We start from the raw sequence: 22347 nt of genomic DNA, 5'->3' as shown, positions 1-22347 counted from the left end.
ATGTAAAGGTAATCCCTGTGACCAAAAACCTCAATCTATGGACTGTTCTTGATGCTTTGTTTCCACATTTTTTCCTACATTGGATAAAAGATCACATCAACTTGTGACATGTATGTCTTTATATCTTTATACTGATTGATACATATCTTTATATATCTGCCCTAGGCATGCTGCTGCAAGTAGCATCACAGAAACCTGTAATCTTGGTTCCTGATGTTGTCCATTTCTCTCCGATTCCTACTAGAACATGCTTGATTGTGAAGATGATGATTTAGAAGCTTTCATTGGGGATTTTTAATGTGAGAAAGGGGTGCTTTACAAGTAATTCCCATTCTGCAAGTACACTGCTACATGTAGCGTCATGCCAGCATCAGGGAAAAAAGTAATCTTTGTTGCCGATGTTGTTAATTTCTCGCTGATATTGGTTCATATTCCTACTGAAACATGTCTAGTTGTAAAGTTTTTGATAGTAGAAAGTGCAGGTACACTTTGTTACAGTCATTCACTTTGCAATGACACTGTTGAGATGTTAGGATACAAAAGAACCAGAAACGCTGATCAATTACAGCAGACAGGGCTTTTTCGGGAAGGAGGTTTCAGAGGAGACAGGCGCTAAAATGGAGCATTTCAGACGAAGAGTGAATACAGGTGTTCCAGTACAGCCGGTAATAGGAAAAAAAAAAGAGTATTTTTTGAACATTAAAGTATTTAAACATTTTTTAGAAGAAACATAAAATACAATGAACCAGAAAATGAGCATCATAGGTCCCATTCAAATAAATTTCTGCCTCACATTTTCTAATTAAAAGACATTCAAACAAAAGGCAACGCATCCAACAGACACATTAGTGATGGGGAGCTAAAACTACAGCGACACTCACAACCTGTTACAGTTAATTTGTCTCATAAAAGGAAGTGCGCAGTGTTATGTCTTTTACTAACCATAGTGATACACCAAAACAACACAACACTTTTGGCTATGTTGGAATCACGGTTACATAAGCATGGATCATCCTTAAGAGACCTCAAGGGTTTTATATTAGAGAGCAGCTTGTTACACCTGTCCCCTGCTGCTCGGCTGTGGACGAGATAAACAACTTAGTGTGCCATTGCGTTGATACTAGCTCTGTTATACGTGAAACACAATCGCTAAACAATATCTGTCAGAATGAATTATTTGCACGCCGCTGAGCCTAAGTCATCCAGTAAGCCCAAGATGGCTCTGCACTTGTTAATTGCAGCGCAACAAGAAACGCATTGGAAAACAGACAAGCACACACACATGCGCGGGCAGAGACGCACTAAAAGCAGCTGCATGCTGTGTCTGGAATGTCCTTTGGACTTGCACAGGAGGGAGCCTGTGGTGTTGATTTCCAGTAGATAGTTGAAATGAACCTGGTAATTGGACAGTGATCTGGTGTCCTGGGAAGGGGGTTATGAAAATAACGTACAGGCTTGGAGGCTGAGAGCAGGGCAGTAGCTATGGGCTGCAGTGAGGCAAGTAAAGCTGGGGTCAAGACAGGGGCAAGAACAAGAGGTGGCTGTGGGATACATAGCCAATAATCTGTGCTTCAGTTCTGTGACTGAGAGGTATTGAAGTGGGCCTGGAAAGCCGCATTGCAGGTCAGTATTGAAGTACTTAAGTAAATGAATGTGCATGTGTTTGTGCCGCTCTTTCCCATTAACTACAAACTGTGAATTTTCCACGTAACTGCAGAGTATGACCACTTTCCAAGGCATACCAGACATTTTTACATTCATGAATATGTTTTTCCTACTCTTCCAGGAAGCCACTGGAACAGTATGCTTTAACATTGCTTTAAAAAGCCTTCCCGATTGGTGCATTTGTGCTCTTTTTTTACATGCTACAACATCCAAGATGAAAGTGTTAGCTGCTGATCATTATTTTAGTCACAAGCTATGCTGTTAGAGCAGTAATACTCAACTTATGGCCAGCAGGGCAAACATGGCCTCCAAAAAGGTGCCCGGTGGCCCTCCAACCATTTTCTAATTCACAATAAAAGTGATTCACGCTAGGACTTGTTTTTTTATACTTTAATAGAGCCATGAAATGGCATTAAAATACAGCTTGTTTATTCAAAAAGATCCAGCGGAGGATCTCCCGCACTCCTCCACAGAGGTCCAAGCTAAGCCCCTAATGTCCTAAAGTCCTACAAATGTCCTAAAATACTAGAAACCTCCTAAATTCAAAGAAATTCCCTTAAATCCTTGAAACGTGCTAAAATTCAAGAAATGTCAAAAAAATCTCAGAAGTACCCTCCCATCTTATAAACGTCCTAAAAACATAAAAAAGTTCTAAGATCCTAGAAATGTCCTAACATTTCCTAACATCATGGTAGCAACGTGCTAACATCCTCTGACAACTGGCCCTGGCCTCCTGTCATTTTGCAAAAGTGGCCCCCAAGCAAAGCAAGTTGAGCATCCCCGTGGTAGAGTACCTGAACACACTGTTAAACATTTAATGTTGAAATGTCACTATCAAGTCTTGCATGTATGAGCTTGCCACAAACATGCGAAAAACACTCACTGGGAACCAGTGTTTCTCATGTGTGGGATTTTTTTTTTAGTTGCTTTTTGTAGCAGTGTTTGAATTCATTGTTTCTCATTCTGCTGGTGACAGATCAGTCTGCCAGAATGGTGCACACTTGTGAAATTGTTGTTATTTTGTGAATTTGGGGCTCTATAGCTGCAGCTGACTCTCAAAGCTTATTGCTGCTTTGAGCTCTCCCGCCCCTCAATCCCCCCTCTTGGGTTCCAACACCTAAAATACATTTTTGGCCTGTGGGAAATTCTGAAGAAGCCGCCCCTGTTCATAACTGCATCACAACACAACAATTGTGCATGTTTCCAAAACAAAAAGGGCAGCATGGGATTCACTTGACAAAGTACTTCTCAAGCCGTCTCCAAAAAACCCTTCAAATCTTTGATTGTTGATTTTCATGCTGTGATGGTTTGAGCTGAGAGCAGTAGCTGTATATAATAGGAAATGTCTTCAGCCTAAAAATCTATGGTATGCTTTAGAGCAAAGTAAAGTATACAGACAGAACATAAAGCAGCAATGTACAAGGAAAATATACAGTGGATACAGACAGGAACATACAAGGACAATATACAGATTTGTAGTCGCAAATGGCAAAAGTTAATGCTTTGTCTCATGGGGGTTGAGCTATTAAAAGACAGAGGGTATGGCTTTGAGTGAAGGGAGTTGGATGATTCTATAAAATAACATCCAGACCGACGAGCACTTCTTAAACATAGCATTCATGTGAATGTGACCATTGTGCTGCACGTTATATTATATATTGACCAAAAACTCCTGTGCAAGCATACAGACCAGGTTACCACACTCATGCTATCGCCTCTGTTAGGCAGAGCTAAATCTGAACATAAGCATGCTGACATGGTTAAAATGACGCTATTGACATGCCGATGCTTGACCATGTTCATCATCTTAGTTTAGCATGTCATGTTTGCTTATTAGCACAAAACACAAAGTACTCTGAAAATAGCAGGAGAGGAGGGAGAAGGCGGTTGGACATCAGAGAAGCAGTGGGGGAACACGGCGTGTATAGAGCAAGCAAATTTTCACATCTAACTGGGTGAATTAAGGGTTTATTTCAACTGAACCACAGCAGCTGATTGTTGTAACAGTGAAAAGACATGCCACCATGTTTTTTGTGAATATTATTTTGTTTCTGTCAAGTTCAAATGAAGCTTGTTTTCCAATTATTAAAAAATTGTTTACTTAAACAGAGTCTGGTAGCTTTCGCGTTAACAATTTCGGGGTTGAAAAAAACTGGATGAAAAAAACTGAGCCAAAAAGAACCAGCTACCTAAACGTGGTGGAGTGGTCTTTTGAAATGGTCACAAGCACTCTTGTGTCATAGAAAAAAAACGAAGTAGAAAAGAATAGAAAGTCAGGAAGAAGATATTGACGCGTTTCAACACAGCAGCCTTCGTCAAGTTGTTGACGGCCCTGATGAAGGCTGCTGTGCTGTAATCCATCAGTGCTTTTTCCCTACCTTTCTATTTTTTACTTCTTTTTCTCTCCAATACGAGAATGCCACAAAAGACTTGAATTGCTTTGCCGTTCTGAAATCTGCTTAAACCACTGGTTCCCAGCTGATCCAGTCATTGGGGTCTGGATTTCTCTTTAGTCAGTTAGTTTAAGGTCCACGCATTATAAATTACCACATAATTGATTTTATTTCACAAATGTATACCCAGGGTTCCCACAGTCATGAAAAACCTTGAAAACTCATGGAATTTCTCTTTATCTCATTTTACAGTCATGGAATTAGTAAAAATCATTGAAATATTTGGAAAAGTCAATGAATTTTGTTGTGTGTATTCTCTGAGGATAACCTTCCACATAACGTAATGTCACAGCGAATTTATTTTCAATAAGTTAGCTGTTGACATAGCAAAGCCATAATATGCAGCAACTTACGGCTGCATGATTTATCATTTCAGCATCAACATTTCAATGTGCAATATTCTCATCTAAGGGCATACTATGTCATGTAAAGCACATTAAGTCAAACAACTAATTTGCTGCTTGGTACCGGATGAAAACTTGAAAGGTTTTCCGTGACTCATACCAGCCGAGGCTTCCCCTTCAAGACAGGTTATGCGTATATGTGACATAGTGTGGTAGTGTTTGTTATGGAAAGCGAGACACTCCTGAGTGTGTATGTGCGTAGAAAAGTATCATAACCGGGCTGACAAGTGCCGCAGAGACATTGAAGCGCATGCTTTTCTAAAATAGGAATCGTATTCCTTGAAAACTCATGGGAAAGTTTTGAAATGTTGTCCATGAAAATGTGTGTATACCATATGCTGGCTTAGAACACAAAGAAATAAATAATGCAAGAATAAACAGAAATGGTACTTTAAAGAAATAAAAGCTCTGTGCTGGAAATCCACTGTACTTCAAAATAAAGAGGGTTTTTTTTTTTTTTTTTTTTACAAACTTGACACATTCAGGAGTCAACTGCTGTTCATTCAGAATTGATCCATGACTCACTTTTGGATCAGTTGGGAAGCACTGCACTTAACCTTTTAAAGTGGACTTCCTGTTTATTTCCCTCTCGTACTTGTGGCAACATGCCCACACTGACACAGCCTCTCTGCCAGGTTTATCAGAGGGCTGTTGAAAGTTGTCTGACACCGACACCAATCACATTTCTGTCGGTGACATCACACCTTTTTTTTTCTATACCAATCTCTCATCCTCTGCTGGAACACCCGAACAAACATACACGATTACGAACAGGACAGGAGGTCAGGCTGCACATCGGCTGTGCTACTGATGGATCTACACCTCAAATAAAAGCTCACACTTCACAGGAAGAATGTGACATGAGATGTTGTTGGCAACGTACAAACAGTTTCAAACTGGAAGTCCATCTTTTCCTGGAACATCCAGGAAACTATACATGAGTAGCCTTTTCATTAAGGGCTGTACGGCCCTTCGGAGAAAACATGTAATCTGATATTTCTCAGCTGCTTTAATGTATACACATCACACACCAGCACTCACACAAGCTCGAACAAAACCATTATGGCTGGCAGGAGAGTCGTCTTTGATTTGTAAATATGTTGTCCTCAACGATCAAAGGCGATGTCTTCAGATGGACAGAGTAGCCTTTGAGTAGGAGCTATTGAGTTTCATGAACAAGGACACACACAGTTAACTTCTAATTACAGAGACGGCCCTGTAGAAGAGCCCTCTGATCAAAACCCTGCTTCCAAGATGGCCAGCGTCTCAATCATTTAAATTTGTGAGACATCCTTCACCATCAAAGGTGTAGTTGAATAGGCTTCTCTCGCTCAAGACGCTCTGAGACAAAAGGAGTTCGTGACAACAGATCATAACAAGCGGATCCCGAGGAGTGGAGAGCACTTTGTTTCAGTGGGATGTAGATATGGTTGTCCTGAGTAAACAAAACGTGCTGCTCTTGAAGGTGCTTTGAACAGCTTTTCAAGACTGCACACCTTTATTCTGGGAAACACTACAAATGTATTGATGTAAATATATGGATACATTTGAAGTCCAAACAAAACTGCAGTTTGAGAGTAATTCAGCTTCAGTATCATGACATATTTCGGAGTGAAACAGGATAGACATGCAGAACTGTTGGAGGAATTTGATTCGATTGTTGAAAAGTGGGCGCATCATAAAGGTCATATGGTGTAAAGTCAACGGTTAAGTAGTGTCTGTCAGGGAGACAGATGAAGTCCATCGTATGCGCTATGTGACATTAGTTGCTGAAGCAGTCCACTGTAAAATGCCTTGTGCATCTATCAAAAGTTGTCACAGATACCATTTAACACTAAACATTAGATGCAGTTTTTTGGGGAAAGGAAAACAAACTGACAGAGCATGCTGTTGCTAGCTAGCTAATATGCCTTTTCCACCAAAATTAGCATGAATAGTGGGTTTGGCTTCTGTAAAATTGGTCTTTAATTTAATTTTGACTGGCATGAAAAAGTCTTAAAAAGTCTTAAATCTGACTTGCCTTAAGCTATAGGAACCCTGTATAGAGGCTCACTGTGTGTACATTTGTGTGTGTGTGTTTGTGTTTGTGTTTGTGTTTGTGTGTGTGTGTGTGTGTGTGAGCACATGGAAAATCATTAGTGTGAAAATCTACTATCCTCCCTTTAAGCAACAGTTCGAATAATTTCCAGAAGTCCTGGAAAATTCAACACAAAAGCGGCACAGCTGCTCAATCCGTTATAAATTAGTACTTAGTGTCATGCTCTCATTCATCAAACAGCACGTTTTTACGTTTCATTAGTGTAACGGGATCAAATTTCTGTTTGAAACAACCTACTCCCACTGCCAAGAGATCAAGCTTCCCGAGCCTGTTTCCCGTGCCATATTCTGCATGCATATTAATGCTCAGTCATCTCTGATATCCTATGGTTGTGAGCTTTAACATATGGGGAAAGCTCAGCCATCTGTGCAATTCAAGCTACCGCTCTAACATCACATCTAGCATCTGGAGGCTTCCTTTTGAAAATAGAAACAATGATTCCTGGTGTGTTTTGACAACACATAACTCAGCATTTATTTTTCACAGGATGCTGCTTTGGTTCAAATCGTCTCTTTGTGTTTTTAAGTGTTTACTATGCTCTTGTGGTTTTATTGTTGTGGGGTTGAGAGCTAATTCAAGGTGGCTCTCACATTGAGCAGCCACAAGATGGCGACATCTCCATTTATTTTCATGTTAACACTGTTGTCTATGTGCTTGCATGCATTCAAATGTGCTCTCACAGTGCCCATGGTCTCTGTTTCTACCTGACCCCTCACAGACACAATACACTGCAGAATATTTTCTATCTCTGCCCTCCCTTGGTTTAACTAATGCATTGGGCATGGAGGCGCACAGTCATGACAAGACAGGACAAAAATATCACTGCAGGGCACTGGCTTTGATGCCAGACACTGAATAAGATATTTTTATTACACTGAAGCGTTCTTTCAGTGAAAATATTTCAGTGCTCAGATGGCACTGAATGTTACCAGGAGCCGTAAATCATCTGATCCCTGCAGTTTAGACACCACGGTTACTTCAAACATGCTTCAGTAATGTTCACAGCTACAAACCCCTGGCACCAGCTTATGGAGTGTAGATGTTTGTACTGCTGGGGACCATATAGATTTCAGTGGGGACGTAGGGGACACGTCCCCCTTAATATTTAGAACATGTGCATTTGTCCCACCCAATAAAACTTAAATGTAGCAAAGGACTTTAATATTGACAAAGCTAAAGATATGTAATTCGATGCAGAAATTGGAGGAAAAGTAAGTGTTAAACACTTGACCACTGAGGATCCCCAAATCGCCCCTATAACCCTTTGATTCCTGCAACAGAAATGGTCTGCCAATGCCCACATTGGTATTTTTGTGTAGCTCCCTGTGTCCACAGACAACAATGTAATTTATCCTTCATTTCTGAATCTCTGTAACATCAGGAGAATATCGAATATAGGAATATATAGAATATAAGTAAATATCAATGTGTATAGGCTATCGCAACACAGTGTCCTGTGAATTTCACGCTCAAGTTGAAAAATTTTAATCTGCGCAATGGACGCAAAGACACGAATATCAAGTCTTTGCATCCATCGCATTGTGTCCAACACATCCATCATGCCGCCCCGTGTGAATTCACATCCATCTGCGTCTTTGCACTGACTTTGTATATAAACTCGCTGCATGAAACATTCACATCCTGTGCGATAAGTGCACACCATGATGGTTTTTATTTTAGATCGATATACTGTATATACAGTCCTGTGGCCATTAGGGGAAAACACCACCATAATTACGACAAATGCTTTGTTTTCTTGGCATGTAAAGAAAGGAAAGGTAGGAAAGGTCATGACATGATGATGGGGAAGACAGGCCTCACTGCTTAAACAAGAATGAATGCACTAGCTGTTGTGGTTCTTATTTTAGATCTGTTTAAACAGAATCATGCAAACAACGAGTTCCTGCAGTCATGTGTGGGAGGTCATTTTTAAAGGGTGTCCCCCAGTATTGAAATGAAACCTTTACATCCTTGCACAAGACTATTTTTACTTGTCTTATATCTGTGTATTACATGTGTATCTGGAATGACACAAGCTGCTATGTAAGTAACAGCCACTTTGCTCACACATTCAACACAAATGTTCATAAGAGGGTGAAAATTCATTAATGCAGTCAAGGACAGCATGGCAATGTCCTTTATATCATGATGCTCTGGCAACCAAGACAGGAAGTGAGGAGAAAAGACAAAAGAAAAAGGCGAAGATAATATTGTCTAAATGAAATGAATCTCCAGCTGAGAGCACACTATACGACCGTCGAACGCCATTAAGTTGACTCAAAAGAATGACTTTCCCCCTGTAGTTTCTGTGGGACAAAGCTTTGTGCAAAATACAGCACAGAGGGGTTGGTGCAGTTTTGAGGGATCTCCACTGTCAGTTGAACATAGACACTTTTTTTCTTTGGATTGAGGCAAAAGTAGAGCTTGGGAAAGAGGCACAGTAATTGTATGTGCCCTCGTTTGTACTTTCTGCAAAGGAGGTTGTTAGTAAAATACTTGCATCTTTAGACACCACTTATCTTGTATCAGTTAGGTATACAATTCCATAACAAATCATTAAAAAATTTTAGCTGCCTTTAATCTTATCTGAACAGTATTTCCAGTTGCAGGAAAAAATCTAATCTGATTAAGAAAAAACCCCCAAAACATTTGGATTTCTATGACAGACCAGACTCTTTCTGGTCGGCTCAAACTTAACACGTTTTCTTTGGTTCAGAGATAGAATATTTGTGTCACATCTCAAAAATGTGTCTGGAACAGCTACAGTAAATCAGGCCTGAAGTTGTGTAACATGCACCCCGGCTTTAAGAATTTCCAAACACTTGGCAAGTTATCACGCCTCTCAAGAGGAGTGAGTGGTGGAAAAAAAACAGGGACAGATAAGAGCTGGAGGCTGGCTGATCACAAATTAGAAAGGATAGATGCACGTTAAGTACAAGAAGCAGGATATTAAAGAAAGGTTGCGAGTGAAAATTAGAAGAGAACTGGGTGACAGTGAAGGAGACCGAAACAGCAGGAGAACAGAAGATTTAAATTGGAAGAGGCAGTGTTATTAGGAACAATCTTACCCTTGCAGTGCTTTCTCTCCAAACCAGTCTCCTTTTCCGAGGCTGCGCAGGTAGACGGGCTCTCCGTTAGGCAAGTCTTCCCTGGTCACATTAACCTGGTGGAAAGGAAATGCAGGCAGAGAAGAGATAAAGGGAATAGTAGCGTGACAGAGAGGTGGATGGAAACAAAGTGAAAAAAGAAGAGGTGATGTATAATACTGTGAAGATGTGCGTCACTTCATTTAGACGTCATACCAAAAGAAAGTGACACGCATATGGGCCCTTAGAATGACAGGTTAATCACATTATTACAAACAGGCGAGAGGAGACGCTGTGACAGATATCTCCGTGCATGGGTACCGTTTTAGAAAAAGGTGGCTGCCATCTCTGCGAGGATCTGGGAGGCACCGCTGACCACTTCATTAGCTGGATGACATGTGAGTGATGGCACTGCGCTGCGCCGGTAGACTTTACAAATCAAAGCGATGGCACTTGAGTAGATTTTAGGTGAAGTGAATGGAGACGGTCGTTACACCTAATGAAGGATCTTGTCTCCGTCCATTAGTCAAGTTCTGCTCAGGTGTGGCAGCGCATCGAGCACCGGCACAATGTAACGCTGTCGACGCCTGAGTGACAGCGTGATTGTACATGATGTAACATGATCATGTGGGACCAGAGAAAAAACAGAGAGGAAGAAGAGAGGCTTAGAGGAGGTAAAAGGTGTAGGGCAAAGGGCAGATTGTGTATGTAAAGCATTGATAAGGTCAGGATTGTACAGTGTGTGTCTGTGTGTGTTCATGTCTGCGTCCAATTATTTGTTTCTGATGTAGTTGTGCTGACCTTGTGAAGTGGGTTGGGGTCAGAGGAGTGATTAAAAAAAGACAGGAAACATAATGTATCTTCATCCTTTGCAGTGTCATGTCCTGGACATGTGAACTGTTAGAAAATGCAGTGAATTTGTCTCAATCATGCGACCTGAGGCGGAATTTGGTGGATAAAGTTATTGAGACAGATCTTACCATTTGTGGGTGTGTCTAGTGTGTAGGATTTAGGGGGATGTTTTTGCAGGAATGGAAAAAGGTGTAATAAGTAGTTTTCATTTGTGTATAATCACATGAAAATAAGAATCGGCATGTTTTTGTAACCTTAGAGCAAGCACTTTGAATCTTTGGAACTGGTCCAACGGACAGACCGAACACTGCCTCTAGAGAGGGGTGTTCATATTTTTGTGTCAGCAACCATTAACAGCTTTTCCACAACAACCATTTCAGGAAAAATACTGCTTTTTTATGTGAAACTTCTTTATTCTGTTATTGTACTGGTTTAAATCACCGGGTCTGTTTGTTTTGGAGAGGAAAGGGCCTCTTTGGATAATTCGCTCCCAGTAAAAATCTCTTGAACGTCTGGATCGTAAGTTAGCAGAAAAAAGTGAGCACACATTAGCAGGTGCTGGGCTAGTGGCTTGTCGCAGACGAGCAGAACAGCGTCAAAGAGACACTGATTTGTGAAACTACGTTCTTTGTTGTGGATAACTTGGCTCCTGGTAAAAAAAAAAATAGTCTTGAACAATGAAGACTAAACGGAAGTTTGACAGTTCAATCCCCGGCTCCTCCAGTAGGCATGTCAAGGCATCCTTTTGCAAGATGCTGAGCCACAAATTGCCCCTGATGCCTGTCCATAGTATGGTCGCCTCTGCCACCAGTGTGTGAATGTGTGTGTGAATGGGTGAGTGCGAGTTGTGGTGTAAAAGTGCTTTCAGTGTTCAGAGAACTAGACAGGAGGTAATCTGTTTTTCACTTTGACCTGAGCAAAGTGGTTTGATTTTTTTTTTTTTTTTTCAAAACAATGGGAAGATGTCAATAAGCAACAAAAGAAGAAATGTTCCAGAAATTTGCAAGAAATTGGTAAAAAAAAAAAAAAAAAGTAAAAGGAGATTACCTGAAAATTAGTTGACAAAATGGCAACAATGGAAAAACAAAATAAACCAAAAAAGAAAGCAAAAAAAAAAAAATAATTCTGTAACACAATTTTGAAATATGTTATTATTACATTTGTAAATATAGTTTTTCCCCAGCTTTTTTTCTTTTTTCCTCAAGACAATTTTCCATAGCTTTTTTTTTTTTTTTAAAAAAAAAAATCAATTTTCTAAATCTAAGAATTTCTTGTAATTTGAGGAAAATTTCTTACCAGGTTGCATATTGCCTTTTCCCCCATGTCTTTGAAAGAAATTCAAAGGTTCAAAGTTTTAAATACTTGTAAAAGTTGTCTGAAAGTGTTGCTCCAGGTTTCAAAGGGTTAAGACTAAGAATTATGTTGTTGATGTCCATGATGCCATTTCATATAACAGGGCAGTAAAAGGGGTAGATGAGAAACATGAACAGTAGAGGGAAGAGCAGGAAAAGGATAAAGAAGATGAGGATGATGAGCAGGGAGAAAATGAGGAGGAAAAGAAGCGGCATGGACAATAAGCACATGAAAGCCCACCAGCAGTGCTGATGTCAGACTGGACAATGTGTCATCTGCGCTCAGTGTGAAGACCAGATCCATTGATGACAGAGAGGTGAAATGAAAGTGACTCCACTCTCTTTTCTAGATGCTCCCAGAGCATCTGCTCGAGATGATGACAGTGACGGCCTCTCCCTTATCTCCAGATGATTGATGAAAGCCAACTTCCGCCCAAAAAATACTAGTGCTTAGCTTCAAAGTTAGGCATCTTTTGCCATGTGTGTCACGATGCCCTGCATTGCGATGGTGTGATGATTAATCTGGTGGGAGGCTATAGAGGCAGTGTTCTCACCTTTCCTTTACTGATGATGAAGAAGGTGTCTCCTCTTGCCCCCTGTCTGATGATGTACTCTCCATCTCCATAATGTGTCTGTCAGAGGAGGAGACAGAGAAGAAGAGAAGTGTTATGCAGGCATGCTATGTTTCTTTGGGAGCGAGTCGTCTCTAGCCAGAGAGAGAAATGCACTATTCAGAGGAAGTAAGGTTGAAGTGGCTACAGTAAGATAAGTTGCAATTAGATGCTTTTTCCTGTTCATACAACAAGCAAGCTGTAATCGTGGTGTCTCGTCATCCTCACACCCACTCGCTCGCTTGGATACGTCCTGCGACCTTGAATAGGAATGAGCAGGTAAAGAATATGAGTGAATAATTGAATACTACTGCATCAAATCTAAAGCCAAATCATGACCCCCTTTCCAAGATAAAATCCATCCATCAATCCATTTTCTATACCAGCTAATCTTGTTCAGGGTTATGGGCGCCAGAGCCTATCCCAGCATGCATTGCTTAAGCACAACCTCCGGACTAGTTGCCAGTCTAACAACACACATAGATAGAAAGAAAAAAAAAACATTCACACACACACATTCACATCTTGTGATGAAAATAACCTTGAGTGCCAGATAAGGAATGCCTTTGCTTAAGGGATGAAGTGATTCTTAAGATGTGACATAACTTAATATGATTGGCAAAACCTCTTGTGACACGGAGAAAAAACGATATCAAGCTTTTAAATGATCTACTGAGCTGTAGAACAAGAAGCATAGACAAACCCAAATGAGCACCTTTGGTTAACATGCATCAGATGGTGTTTTTCTTAATGCAAGTCTAGGTTGGATTTTCACTTTTCCCAGCAAAATGCACAATATTCTCCACCAAGTCTAGACTGATGACAGAGCTCACTACCTCCTGTTAGATTTTAAGCACATTCCACAGCTCAGATGACATTTGCCAGGTTTCTATTCACACACCGTTTCACAGATGAAATGGTACCTTAAGTTGTACTTCACACAGCAGCGTGTGTGCAATTCATGTCTGCTGTGTGTCACTCAGAAGCAGAGCTTCTTGTTAATACTAGGTTGCAGTTAAACGTGAAATTCCGGTTTATTTATTTCTGTAATGTAGTTTTTTCTAAAGCATGTCCTCAAGGTGAGTGGAAAAAGATGTTCTATGTAATCAAAAATCTATTGCAGACCAGATTATCTATTATAGTAGAGGACAAGACACAGGACACTATGATGGATTAAGCATTATGGGACCCAGCACCACCAAACTGTAGGACCTTTGCACAGTGTTGTTGTACTCAAAGTCGGTCTTGGTCTACAGAACAGTCTTAAGACCACTTTTTGAAGGGCATTTTTACTTGGTCTTGTCTCAGTCTTTATTTCAAGACTGGTCAAGACCATGACTATGGGAATATTTCTACATTGCCTGTTGATTGTCTGATTTATTTCTTACATTATTACTGCGATTAGATGTTAAACTTACTGCTACAAATGAGCCAATAACTTGACTGATTTCTTACCACCTTAATTTGTTTTCTGTGGATGTTTTTTTTTTGGGAATGTGGAGCTTTCAGAACAATTTAAAGAGTGCATATGGTATGCATTTTCCATATTTTATCCTAAGTGTGTCATGCAGTGTGGGTCTGGTCTAGGTCTTGCCTTGGTCTCAACCTCTGAAAGCCACCAAAATTAGCGTGAGTGTGAGGTTTTTTTAAATGCGGGAACACCTATTAATGATAATCGCTTAAATTTTTTCTCATTGCCAGTAGACTGGCTCAAAGTCAGTGCAGGCTACATTTGAAATTAATGTGAGCACTGCTTGGATGGAGGTGGATGGTGTTTTGTGGTGGTGTGCATTGCATCTCACAGGTAAAGGGGCTGAAATTAGTGCATGGGAATTGTAATTCCAAAACTACAGAGCCAATAAATACCCATGACTACTGCAGAGTCGTTTGACCGGGTGTGAATGTCAATTGTTACCTTTCCCATGAAATATAAAAGCCATATTTTAATGGGTGTTTGTTTTGGGGGTTTTTTGTGCAGTGGGAACTGGGCTGAAAAGTCTTAGTTTTGTCTCGGTTGTCTTGATATACTCTGGTCTTTGTCATGCCTTGCTCTGGGTTAAGGTGGTCTTGGCTGCAACACTACCTCTGCACATGCAGGGGAAAATGTTTACTTATCTCTAAAAATAGAAGAAACCTTTGACAGGCCAAGTCAAATACCACGCTCCACTGATTGGTTGATTAGGGGGCGGCAGCAGCAATCAACAGTCTATGAAGCTAATAAACACAAATTCAATCAACTTCCTAACACTAATATCTCCCTCAGTCAACAGTGCAAACACATTAATCAGTGGAGATTTATAGGCATATCTTGAATGCCATGCAAAACATCTAATTTTCACAGGGTTAACATTGTGTGCATTCCCTCAGCTCACTTACACATGTCGCCCCTGCACAACGCCTAAATGATTATCTCATTAATTTAATTGCTGGCAAAATAGTTTGCACTCTGTTTAAAGAGAATTTGATCACGGGGATGTGAAGGTTGTCTGATAAGACTGTGGGGTCACTAGCGGTGTTTGTTACAGGCTTGTTGTTGTCAAAATATTTCAGATTAAAATACCAACAGAAGTCTTGAATCTGTGAAACTGCTTTATGTTTGCTTGCATTACCCACAGTTCCCTTAAGGCATGTTTTCCCCCATTTGACACTTTCCAATTCAGCTGCTCACTGTTTTGATGTGGGTGGCGTTGCCTGCAGCCTCCCTCTACCAATGTTTCCACAACCTCTTTCTTTCCTTGATAGAGTTGTCCTTCGCCATAGAGGTGGTTATGTGTAGGCTAATAGATTTCCTTTTCTTGGCTCTCCTGGCCTTCAACACCCATCTGACTGAACCTGATGAACTGAACTCACACTGTTACCCTGCTTACCTTTTTAAAGGTTCAGCGTGTTGGCTTTAGGGGGATATATAGGCAGAAATGGAACATGATATGTAAAAAAAAGTATTCATTGGTCTATAATAACCAGAAACTAAGAATTGTTGTGTTTTCATTACCTTAGAATAAGGGTCGAAAATTATCACAAGCCAAGTGCCAAATTCGGGTAGAGTTTCTGTTTGTTAAAACCTTGGAAGAATATCCACCACACTAGCAGGTGAGTGTTTGAACAGAAGTCGTCATGTTAGAGCCTCTATGCTGAGAGTGACTGCTGTGTTTTGGGGTGCACAGCTTTGCTGCTGCTCTGCTCTTTGTGTCCCAGACAAATGCACTGACAAATCTGTGCCAGTGCAGCTAAACCTGACTGTCTTGAGCACTCCTCATTTTGCGGCACTGTTTACCGTTCAGGACATCAGCTGATCTGCTAAACTATCATTGGCTGGCAGTCTGCTGCTAGCTAGCATTGTGCCCAAACTTGTGAAGGCTATGAAATAATAACATGGAGGGTCACGTAGTTTGAACCAAGACAGCAAACTCTTTTTTTGTCTCTTTCGTTGTCAAACAGCGGTGAATAAGCTCCACTTCTTCCATTCTTACCTTTCAAAATAAGAGCCCTAGACTGATACACTGCGGCACTGCTTACCAGAGGGAAACCGTTCACATGTCTAGGCTGCGGTGATGAGTTGTTCAAAATATTTTAATAAATTTGCTAAGTTTGCCTTTAACATAATACATTATTATCTTAATGAAACTTTGGCTAGTAAAATATGCGTGACGGGTAAATTTTTTTCATCTGCCTGCCGCCTTGGCTGGGGGACTCAACAAGTTAACTTCAGACTCTGCCTTAAATTGAGCTGTTAAGAGCGGGTCCTCTTTCAAGGAGTCCACCATGTTGCACTGCCATGTTTCTGCAGTAGCCCAGAACAGACAAACCAGACACTGGCTCTAGATAGGGCCATTTGCGTTTCCCCATAGACCTCCACAGCTCTTCTGTACTGCAAATATTGTATCTATCATTGACCATCGTATAAGTAATAGATTATGGTACCATGATCCAAGTTACAAACATTCTGCCATGGGATTGGTAGTTTAGCAGTGTGATAATGATCAAACATGCAGTCATGTTACATGACAGCTTTTTATATCACCGAGGCCCACCTGCAGAAAAATGTTTGTTTTAGTGAGCAGTAATTCTGGATTGATGCATAGCATTATACTGTATATCCTCAGTTGTTGCTTTTGTTAATCATTATTTTACAGTTTAAGATCAGTGGCCGTAAATAATAGTTTAAAATGCTTTTTTTAATTGCAAGGCTCGAGAGGCTGTTGTAACAAGTGGATAGCCTCAAGCTGTAATGTCAAGTGCCCTTAGTGTGGGAAAACAACAGTGCACCTGCCCATAGCCTTTGGAAATTAGAGCAAATTGCACAAATTTGATTACCTGTTGTCATGCTGCAATTTGATGGGCTGTTTTTTAAGTTCTGTTAGCATCATTTGCTCATGGTAGCCAGAAGTATATTTTCTAAAAAAAGATAGTAACTGTGGTTACCATGAACAATGTGGATTATCTTCTTCAGCACATATTTGAAAGTCTGCCCTCTGTCACAGGAGAGAGATTAAACACCTCAGTGGCTACCAGCCGAGGATATTGTTATAAACCAAATGTCCTGTAACAATAATCAGATTTAACGTTGAGTGGCTCTCCAGAAATGGCTATCTTCTAGCTTCTTAGAGAAGAAGCTGTTTTGGCTTCCTGTATTTGTTATTTGGAGGGAATGGTGCCTGTTTAAGAACAGGCTTTGAGGTGCATTTTTCTGAGAGAATTACAAAAACATGAAACCAGCAGGACAACGTGGTGAAATTAGGATTACCAAACATAGCCATGTTGAGCATACAGCACATGCAAGTGGGTGATTGAACACTGTATCAGCAAGATGAGGAAAACAGAAAAATCTTTGTGCCCAGTCAAATTATCACTCTTGTTAAACTGTGAGGGAAATGTGAAATAGTACATTATGTAAAATTGTGCAATTTTTGGTTTTGTATTTGTCCAAAGTAGTTTTGCCCAATCTTTTTTTTTCCACTTAAGAGCTCCACTGATTGTGTGAATAAATCAAATGTTATTTCTTAAAGTTTCACTTTGATGATGTGATGCAAAGATGATATGATGAGAAGATGATACTGGCCATATATTTCACACATACACAATGCGATGCAGTCAAGCACAGTCCAGTTTCTAAATGTGATTGATGGTCATGTTGCCTGGTCTGTCAAATCAGCTTATGGCATACAAACTGAGCTGCCTTTCTGTTTTTTTCTCTAGCTTTTTAGTGCTTCAGGAACTAATTGCAGTTTTTTTGCAGTTGCTTATTTGGCAATTATTTACATTCACATGGAAGATATATTTCTAATAAAAACAAATGTCATTTGCCTTTTTCAACATTAAAGAACACTTAATGTTCTTAAAAAAGCATAAGGATGTGGAACTAATTTGCCTGTGTTACATAAATAATTGCACATTAAGACACTGACTAATCTCAAAATGTAGCCAAAAGCCATATTGGAATGCAATTCAACATATTGAAAGCCTAAATGTTAGCAGCACACATGAAAAGTGTAAATGAGAATGGATTTGCATAACTAAATTATGCTGGGAAAAAGATCAAATGAAGTGGTGTGCAGATGGGTAGAAATTGAGACACATCTCAAAATACACAATCAGCAGCGTGAAGAAAACAGTTAAAAGGACAAACTAATGATTTTGAATGTCTTGGTCCATTTATGCTGTTGCTGTCCATTTTGCAATATGTGCTCAGTGTTTCCTGCAGTATTTCTGTGTGGTGGAAGGTAAAGAGAGGATAGGGAGCAGCATTTGTGTGTGTGTCCCTTTTTTATCATTTTGTGTCTTCTCTCTAAATTCTAATGTTTATGTTGGTCTGTAAACAGCAGCTGTTTGGGGACTTTGATTTGTGGAGCGGTCTGATCTGTTGATCTGTTGAGCAATCTTATGTGGATTACCTTCTACATAATGTAACATCATGGCAAAATATCTTCTTTAACGATTGACTTGATGTAGCTCTTACATGCTGTTGCATCACAACATTAGTTTTTCATTACCATACATTTTTGTATTGTCTCCCAATGTTTTGTCTCTCCCTCCATGTAAACCAGCTAACTGGAATTATATTGAATAGAGTTTGAATCTGATATGTTTGAATAAGAGAAAAATAAAGTTGTGACAATGTGATTTAACATGTAGGAAAGTTTCCATTCTTAGGCTTTGTCCCACAACTACCTTTAAATTGTACTGCATTTTATAGATGGAACTATCTTTATGTTATACATTGTTAAATCGTCATGCACATTTTATCATGGAACCTTGAAAAGTAATGGAAAGGTTTTTCAATAGCACCCCAAATGGACAGTCCAGCTCGAAAAATATAAAAGCAGTATATGGCAATAGATTTTTCAACTGTTACAGGCTGCCACAATTAAATTAATGCGTGGGAAGCCCTGCATGCTGTCATGTTTTTGGTTTTTATTATAATTTTTTTGTTTACTTTGAAACTATATAGTGCTGAAATTCAGTTACTACTCTGGCATTAGTCAATATGGATTACACCCTTCATTTTTGACTGAAGGGAAGAAGCTGAAATAGCTTCAGGCAGCAGTATACTGAATCCCTGAACAGGTCTATGAAATTAACTGTCATTTAGTCACTGAACCATTAAGATCAACATCACCAGAGTGCACATACTAAAAAGCAACAATTACTCTTCAATTCCAACTATTTGCACTTTAGGAAAAAAAATCCACCTGCATTCACTCAGAGCACACTAAATTTGTCTTCATTCCTCTCCTTGCGCCCTGCTCTCACTGCCATAGAAGAAGTGGATGTATGGAAATCCATTAAGACATGTGGAGTGGGCTTGTGACATCTGCTTTGTGCTGCAGATGTCACAGGCTTTGGAACAAGACACTTACCTCCTCAAGGACATCGGCAAGCTTGCTCAGAATATCTTCCTGCAGGCTGTGGAATGTGGGAACGCTGTGGGAGAAAGAAAAGAAGAGGCTTTTAGATCGAAGAATGGGTTCATATTGCATATATTAACAATTTTTGTCATTGTCGGATAAAAAAAGAATTAGAAGGCAGTGTAAATGGAGGCACAGTGTCGGCTTTGAAAGAGCTGACCAGAATCAAAGCAGACCTTTGATCTAAAGAGAACAGCATGTAGGCAACAGGAAACTTGAAAATCAATATTATTCTATGGGAGCTGGCATGTATATATTGTATTACAACATGTGCATTTAAATATTTCATCATAAACTGGGAAGCATGTCTAGTTACACAGCAGGGCAACAGATCGTGAGGTTGAATACACCAGCATGGTGCTCTAATGTTTGTTCGGTTCACTTCCTGGCAGCCTCAATGAACACTATCTGCCTGTAATCAAGCCTACTAAATAAAACTGCCCCAATGTTTATCAAGGAGGAGAGAAAATAACCCCTGCTGGTGTACAAAGGACTTATCTCACCATTTCATCTCTCTCTCTCTCTCTCTCTCACACACACTCTGTTTCTCTGTCTTTCTCCATCTCCCTCTCCCCCCTCATTTTTCATGCTTTATTACAGTAATCTGAGCCATCTTGTCTTGCCCCCCCCCCCCACTGCCCCAGCCGCGGCCGATGCCACTGTGTTGATCCTCATGTTGTTGCTTTTCCGACAGAGGCACTAGTTAGTCAGCTAGGCAGTGAACGGATGACCCTTCTCTACATGAAACATATGGACTTTCAATCCCTCGATCTGCAAAGCCGTTGACACAAACAAAAAGACTCAGTTGTGGTAAATTTCCAAACCAATGTCTTAATTGTGTGACAGGAAATTAATTATACAAAGCTAATGGGGAAGTGCGCTCACACTGATGTGTTGTTTTTGATAATTTGAAACATCATTACACTCGTGGCACTGTGCCACTGTGAGTAAAGACGATCTTAAGCAAATTCTGTGGTGATCTTGCACCTAGAAAACTTAAAAAAAAGAGCACTTCTTTGATGAAGGGGTTTGATTAATGCTTCCCTTTGCTCATTTCCTGTACCTTTTCACAAATAGTTGGGCAGATAGTTGTCTGCTTTTATTCCACGCCTTATAGCTAGACTTTTATCTGAGTTGGAAGGGGCCAGTGGGTAGACCAAAATAGCCTGCAAATGTTTAACAATTCACAACAATATGCATTTTGCAACAGATTCTCATTCCCTGGGTGTCAAACATGGTAGCTTGGTCAGTGGCCATGGGTGTGTTATTGTGAAGCACAAGGCACCCTTTAGCTTTAGTATCATCCAGTGCAAACTCATCTGTGGCATAGTATAAAGAGTGAGGAGGTCTGTGAAAAGGGGGAAGAGAAAGATGGTCGCTAGGTCAAACAAACACAGGAATTTCGCCAAGAGACCAGTGTTTGTGTGAAACTCAGAGTCTGTTTACAGCTGGTTTTAACGTGCACCTTAGATGATCTGATCACATGAGGACAGTGCTAAATACACCTAGTTGAATTGTGATACAATCACTCAACTTGTTGAGGTGGTCTGGGATGCATTTGACCACATATTTTTATTAGTGTAAACACTAATGCGTCCTATTGTGTCCCCAACAAGAAACAAGAAAGAAACGTCATCAGTGCAGAATGTGGTGGCTATTGGGTGACAGCACCCAGGCCTCATCACATAGAGTTGCTTAAAAATGTCAACATCCAAAGTGTCCAGTGGGAATTATGTCAAATAAATGAATAAAATCTTTAATAGCGTCCCTGCCTCTTCAGAGCATACACCAGATATACGGCGGTTGCGGTCTTCTCTTAGCATGCTCAGAGTAGTTATGTAAGAACATCAGGGATCATGTTTTCAGGAAGATATTCAACACACTGCCGGTCTCCTGGTAGAACAGATGAGAGATGCTTTAGTCCACAACGGTGAGCCAGATGGAGGATAGTGGGCTTGGTTAATTACGGTGACACCCGGCACACCGAGTTCTTTTCCTCTACCACAAAACCTCTAGTCACTCTTGTCAATTGACTTCTTGATTGTTTAGCTCATCTTTTTTCAAGTTATTTTATTTTAAGTCTTATATTAACATTTCAGTAAGCTCTTATATGGGTATTTATACATATGTCAGGTAGTTGTTCTGTATGGCTGGAATTCTGGAAAATTAATGGACATACTGACCGTGAAAAAGAAAGTATGGCATAGGGGTCAGCAACCTTTACAATTAAAAGAGCCATTTTTGACCAAAAATTATTTTAAAAACCTGTCTGGGGCTGCAAAACATATTTGAGCCTTATAGTTAACGTAACACAGCCCATAAAGTCTAAATAAGTCAACATTATTATTATCAGCATTATTTATCTAAATATGTATTTGTTAATATGTTTTACAACCATGTGGCTGCTCGACAGTGGGCTATTCATGATTAATTGGTAATTTAACTTTCTAGAGTTGGCAAAACAAATCCTTTTTACACACATTTTACACTGTTAAATTCTCTATTTTCCACTGGGACTTTTGGATTTGTAGTACATAACTAGCCTAGCAAGGGAAACTCGAGACAAGCCACCATCATTGAGGTCTGGTAAAATTTAGGAGAAAAGGTGCCAGGCCATAGACGTATGACACAAATTACTGACACTTGCTCTGACACGTCCAAAACTGGCACTAGAGGGGCACCTAGAGCTTTGTAGTTTGAAGCATTGGGCCTCAGATTAAAGTACTATATTTGACAAGTTGGGAATAAGAATGTGTTACATTTTGTGAACCTAGGTGATGCTTGTCAGTTCATTAGACAGTACTCCTGCAGTCACTCTTGCTGAAGCAATGTATTTGAGTGATTTAACGTACAAGAGGTAATGAAAAAAGGTCTTCACAAACACACTCACTTCCTGCATGTTGTACCATATGGGATTTCTG

General features: G+C 40.1%; 1 protein-coding gene and 1 long non-coding RNA gene across 3 annotated transcripts in view; one reads left to right on the top strand and one right to left on the bottom strand.

Annotated features, from left to right (window-relative positions):
• Window positions 1-22347, top strand: part of LOC148187680 (uncharacterized) — a 163370-nt gene that overhangs the window by 14640 nt on the left and 126383 nt on the right. The gene's annotated exons all lie outside the window — the stretch shown is intronic.
• LOC121954489 (cGMP-dependent protein kinase 1) overlaps window positions 1-22347 on the bottom strand; it is a 118822-nt gene that overhangs the window by 21115 nt on the left and 75360 nt on the right. For both annotated transcript variants that reach the window (XM_088086805.1, XM_042502005.2), the window contains exons 5-7: window positions 19379-19442; window positions 12465-12542; window positions 9689-9783 (exon numbers count right to left, since the gene is read on the bottom strand). In XM_088086805.1, coding sequence (XP_087942931.1) covers window positions 9689-9783; window positions 12465-12542; window positions 19379-19442 — 237 coding nt within the window. The remainder of the gene's footprint in view (window positions 1-9688; window positions 9784-12464; window positions 12543-19378; window positions 19443-22347) is intronic.

This window comes from Plectropomus leopardus, chromosome 13, assembly GCF_026936395.1.
Source record: "Plectropomus leopardus strain MGB_pleo_1.0 chromosome 13, ASM2693639v1, whole genome shotgun sequence".
Taxonomy (NCBI): Eukaryota; Metazoa; Chordata; class Actinopteri; order Perciformes; family Serranidae; genus Plectropomus; species Plectropomus leopardus.
Note: the sequence above shows the minus strand (reverse complement) of the source record. Positions and strands in the feature narration are given on the sequence as shown.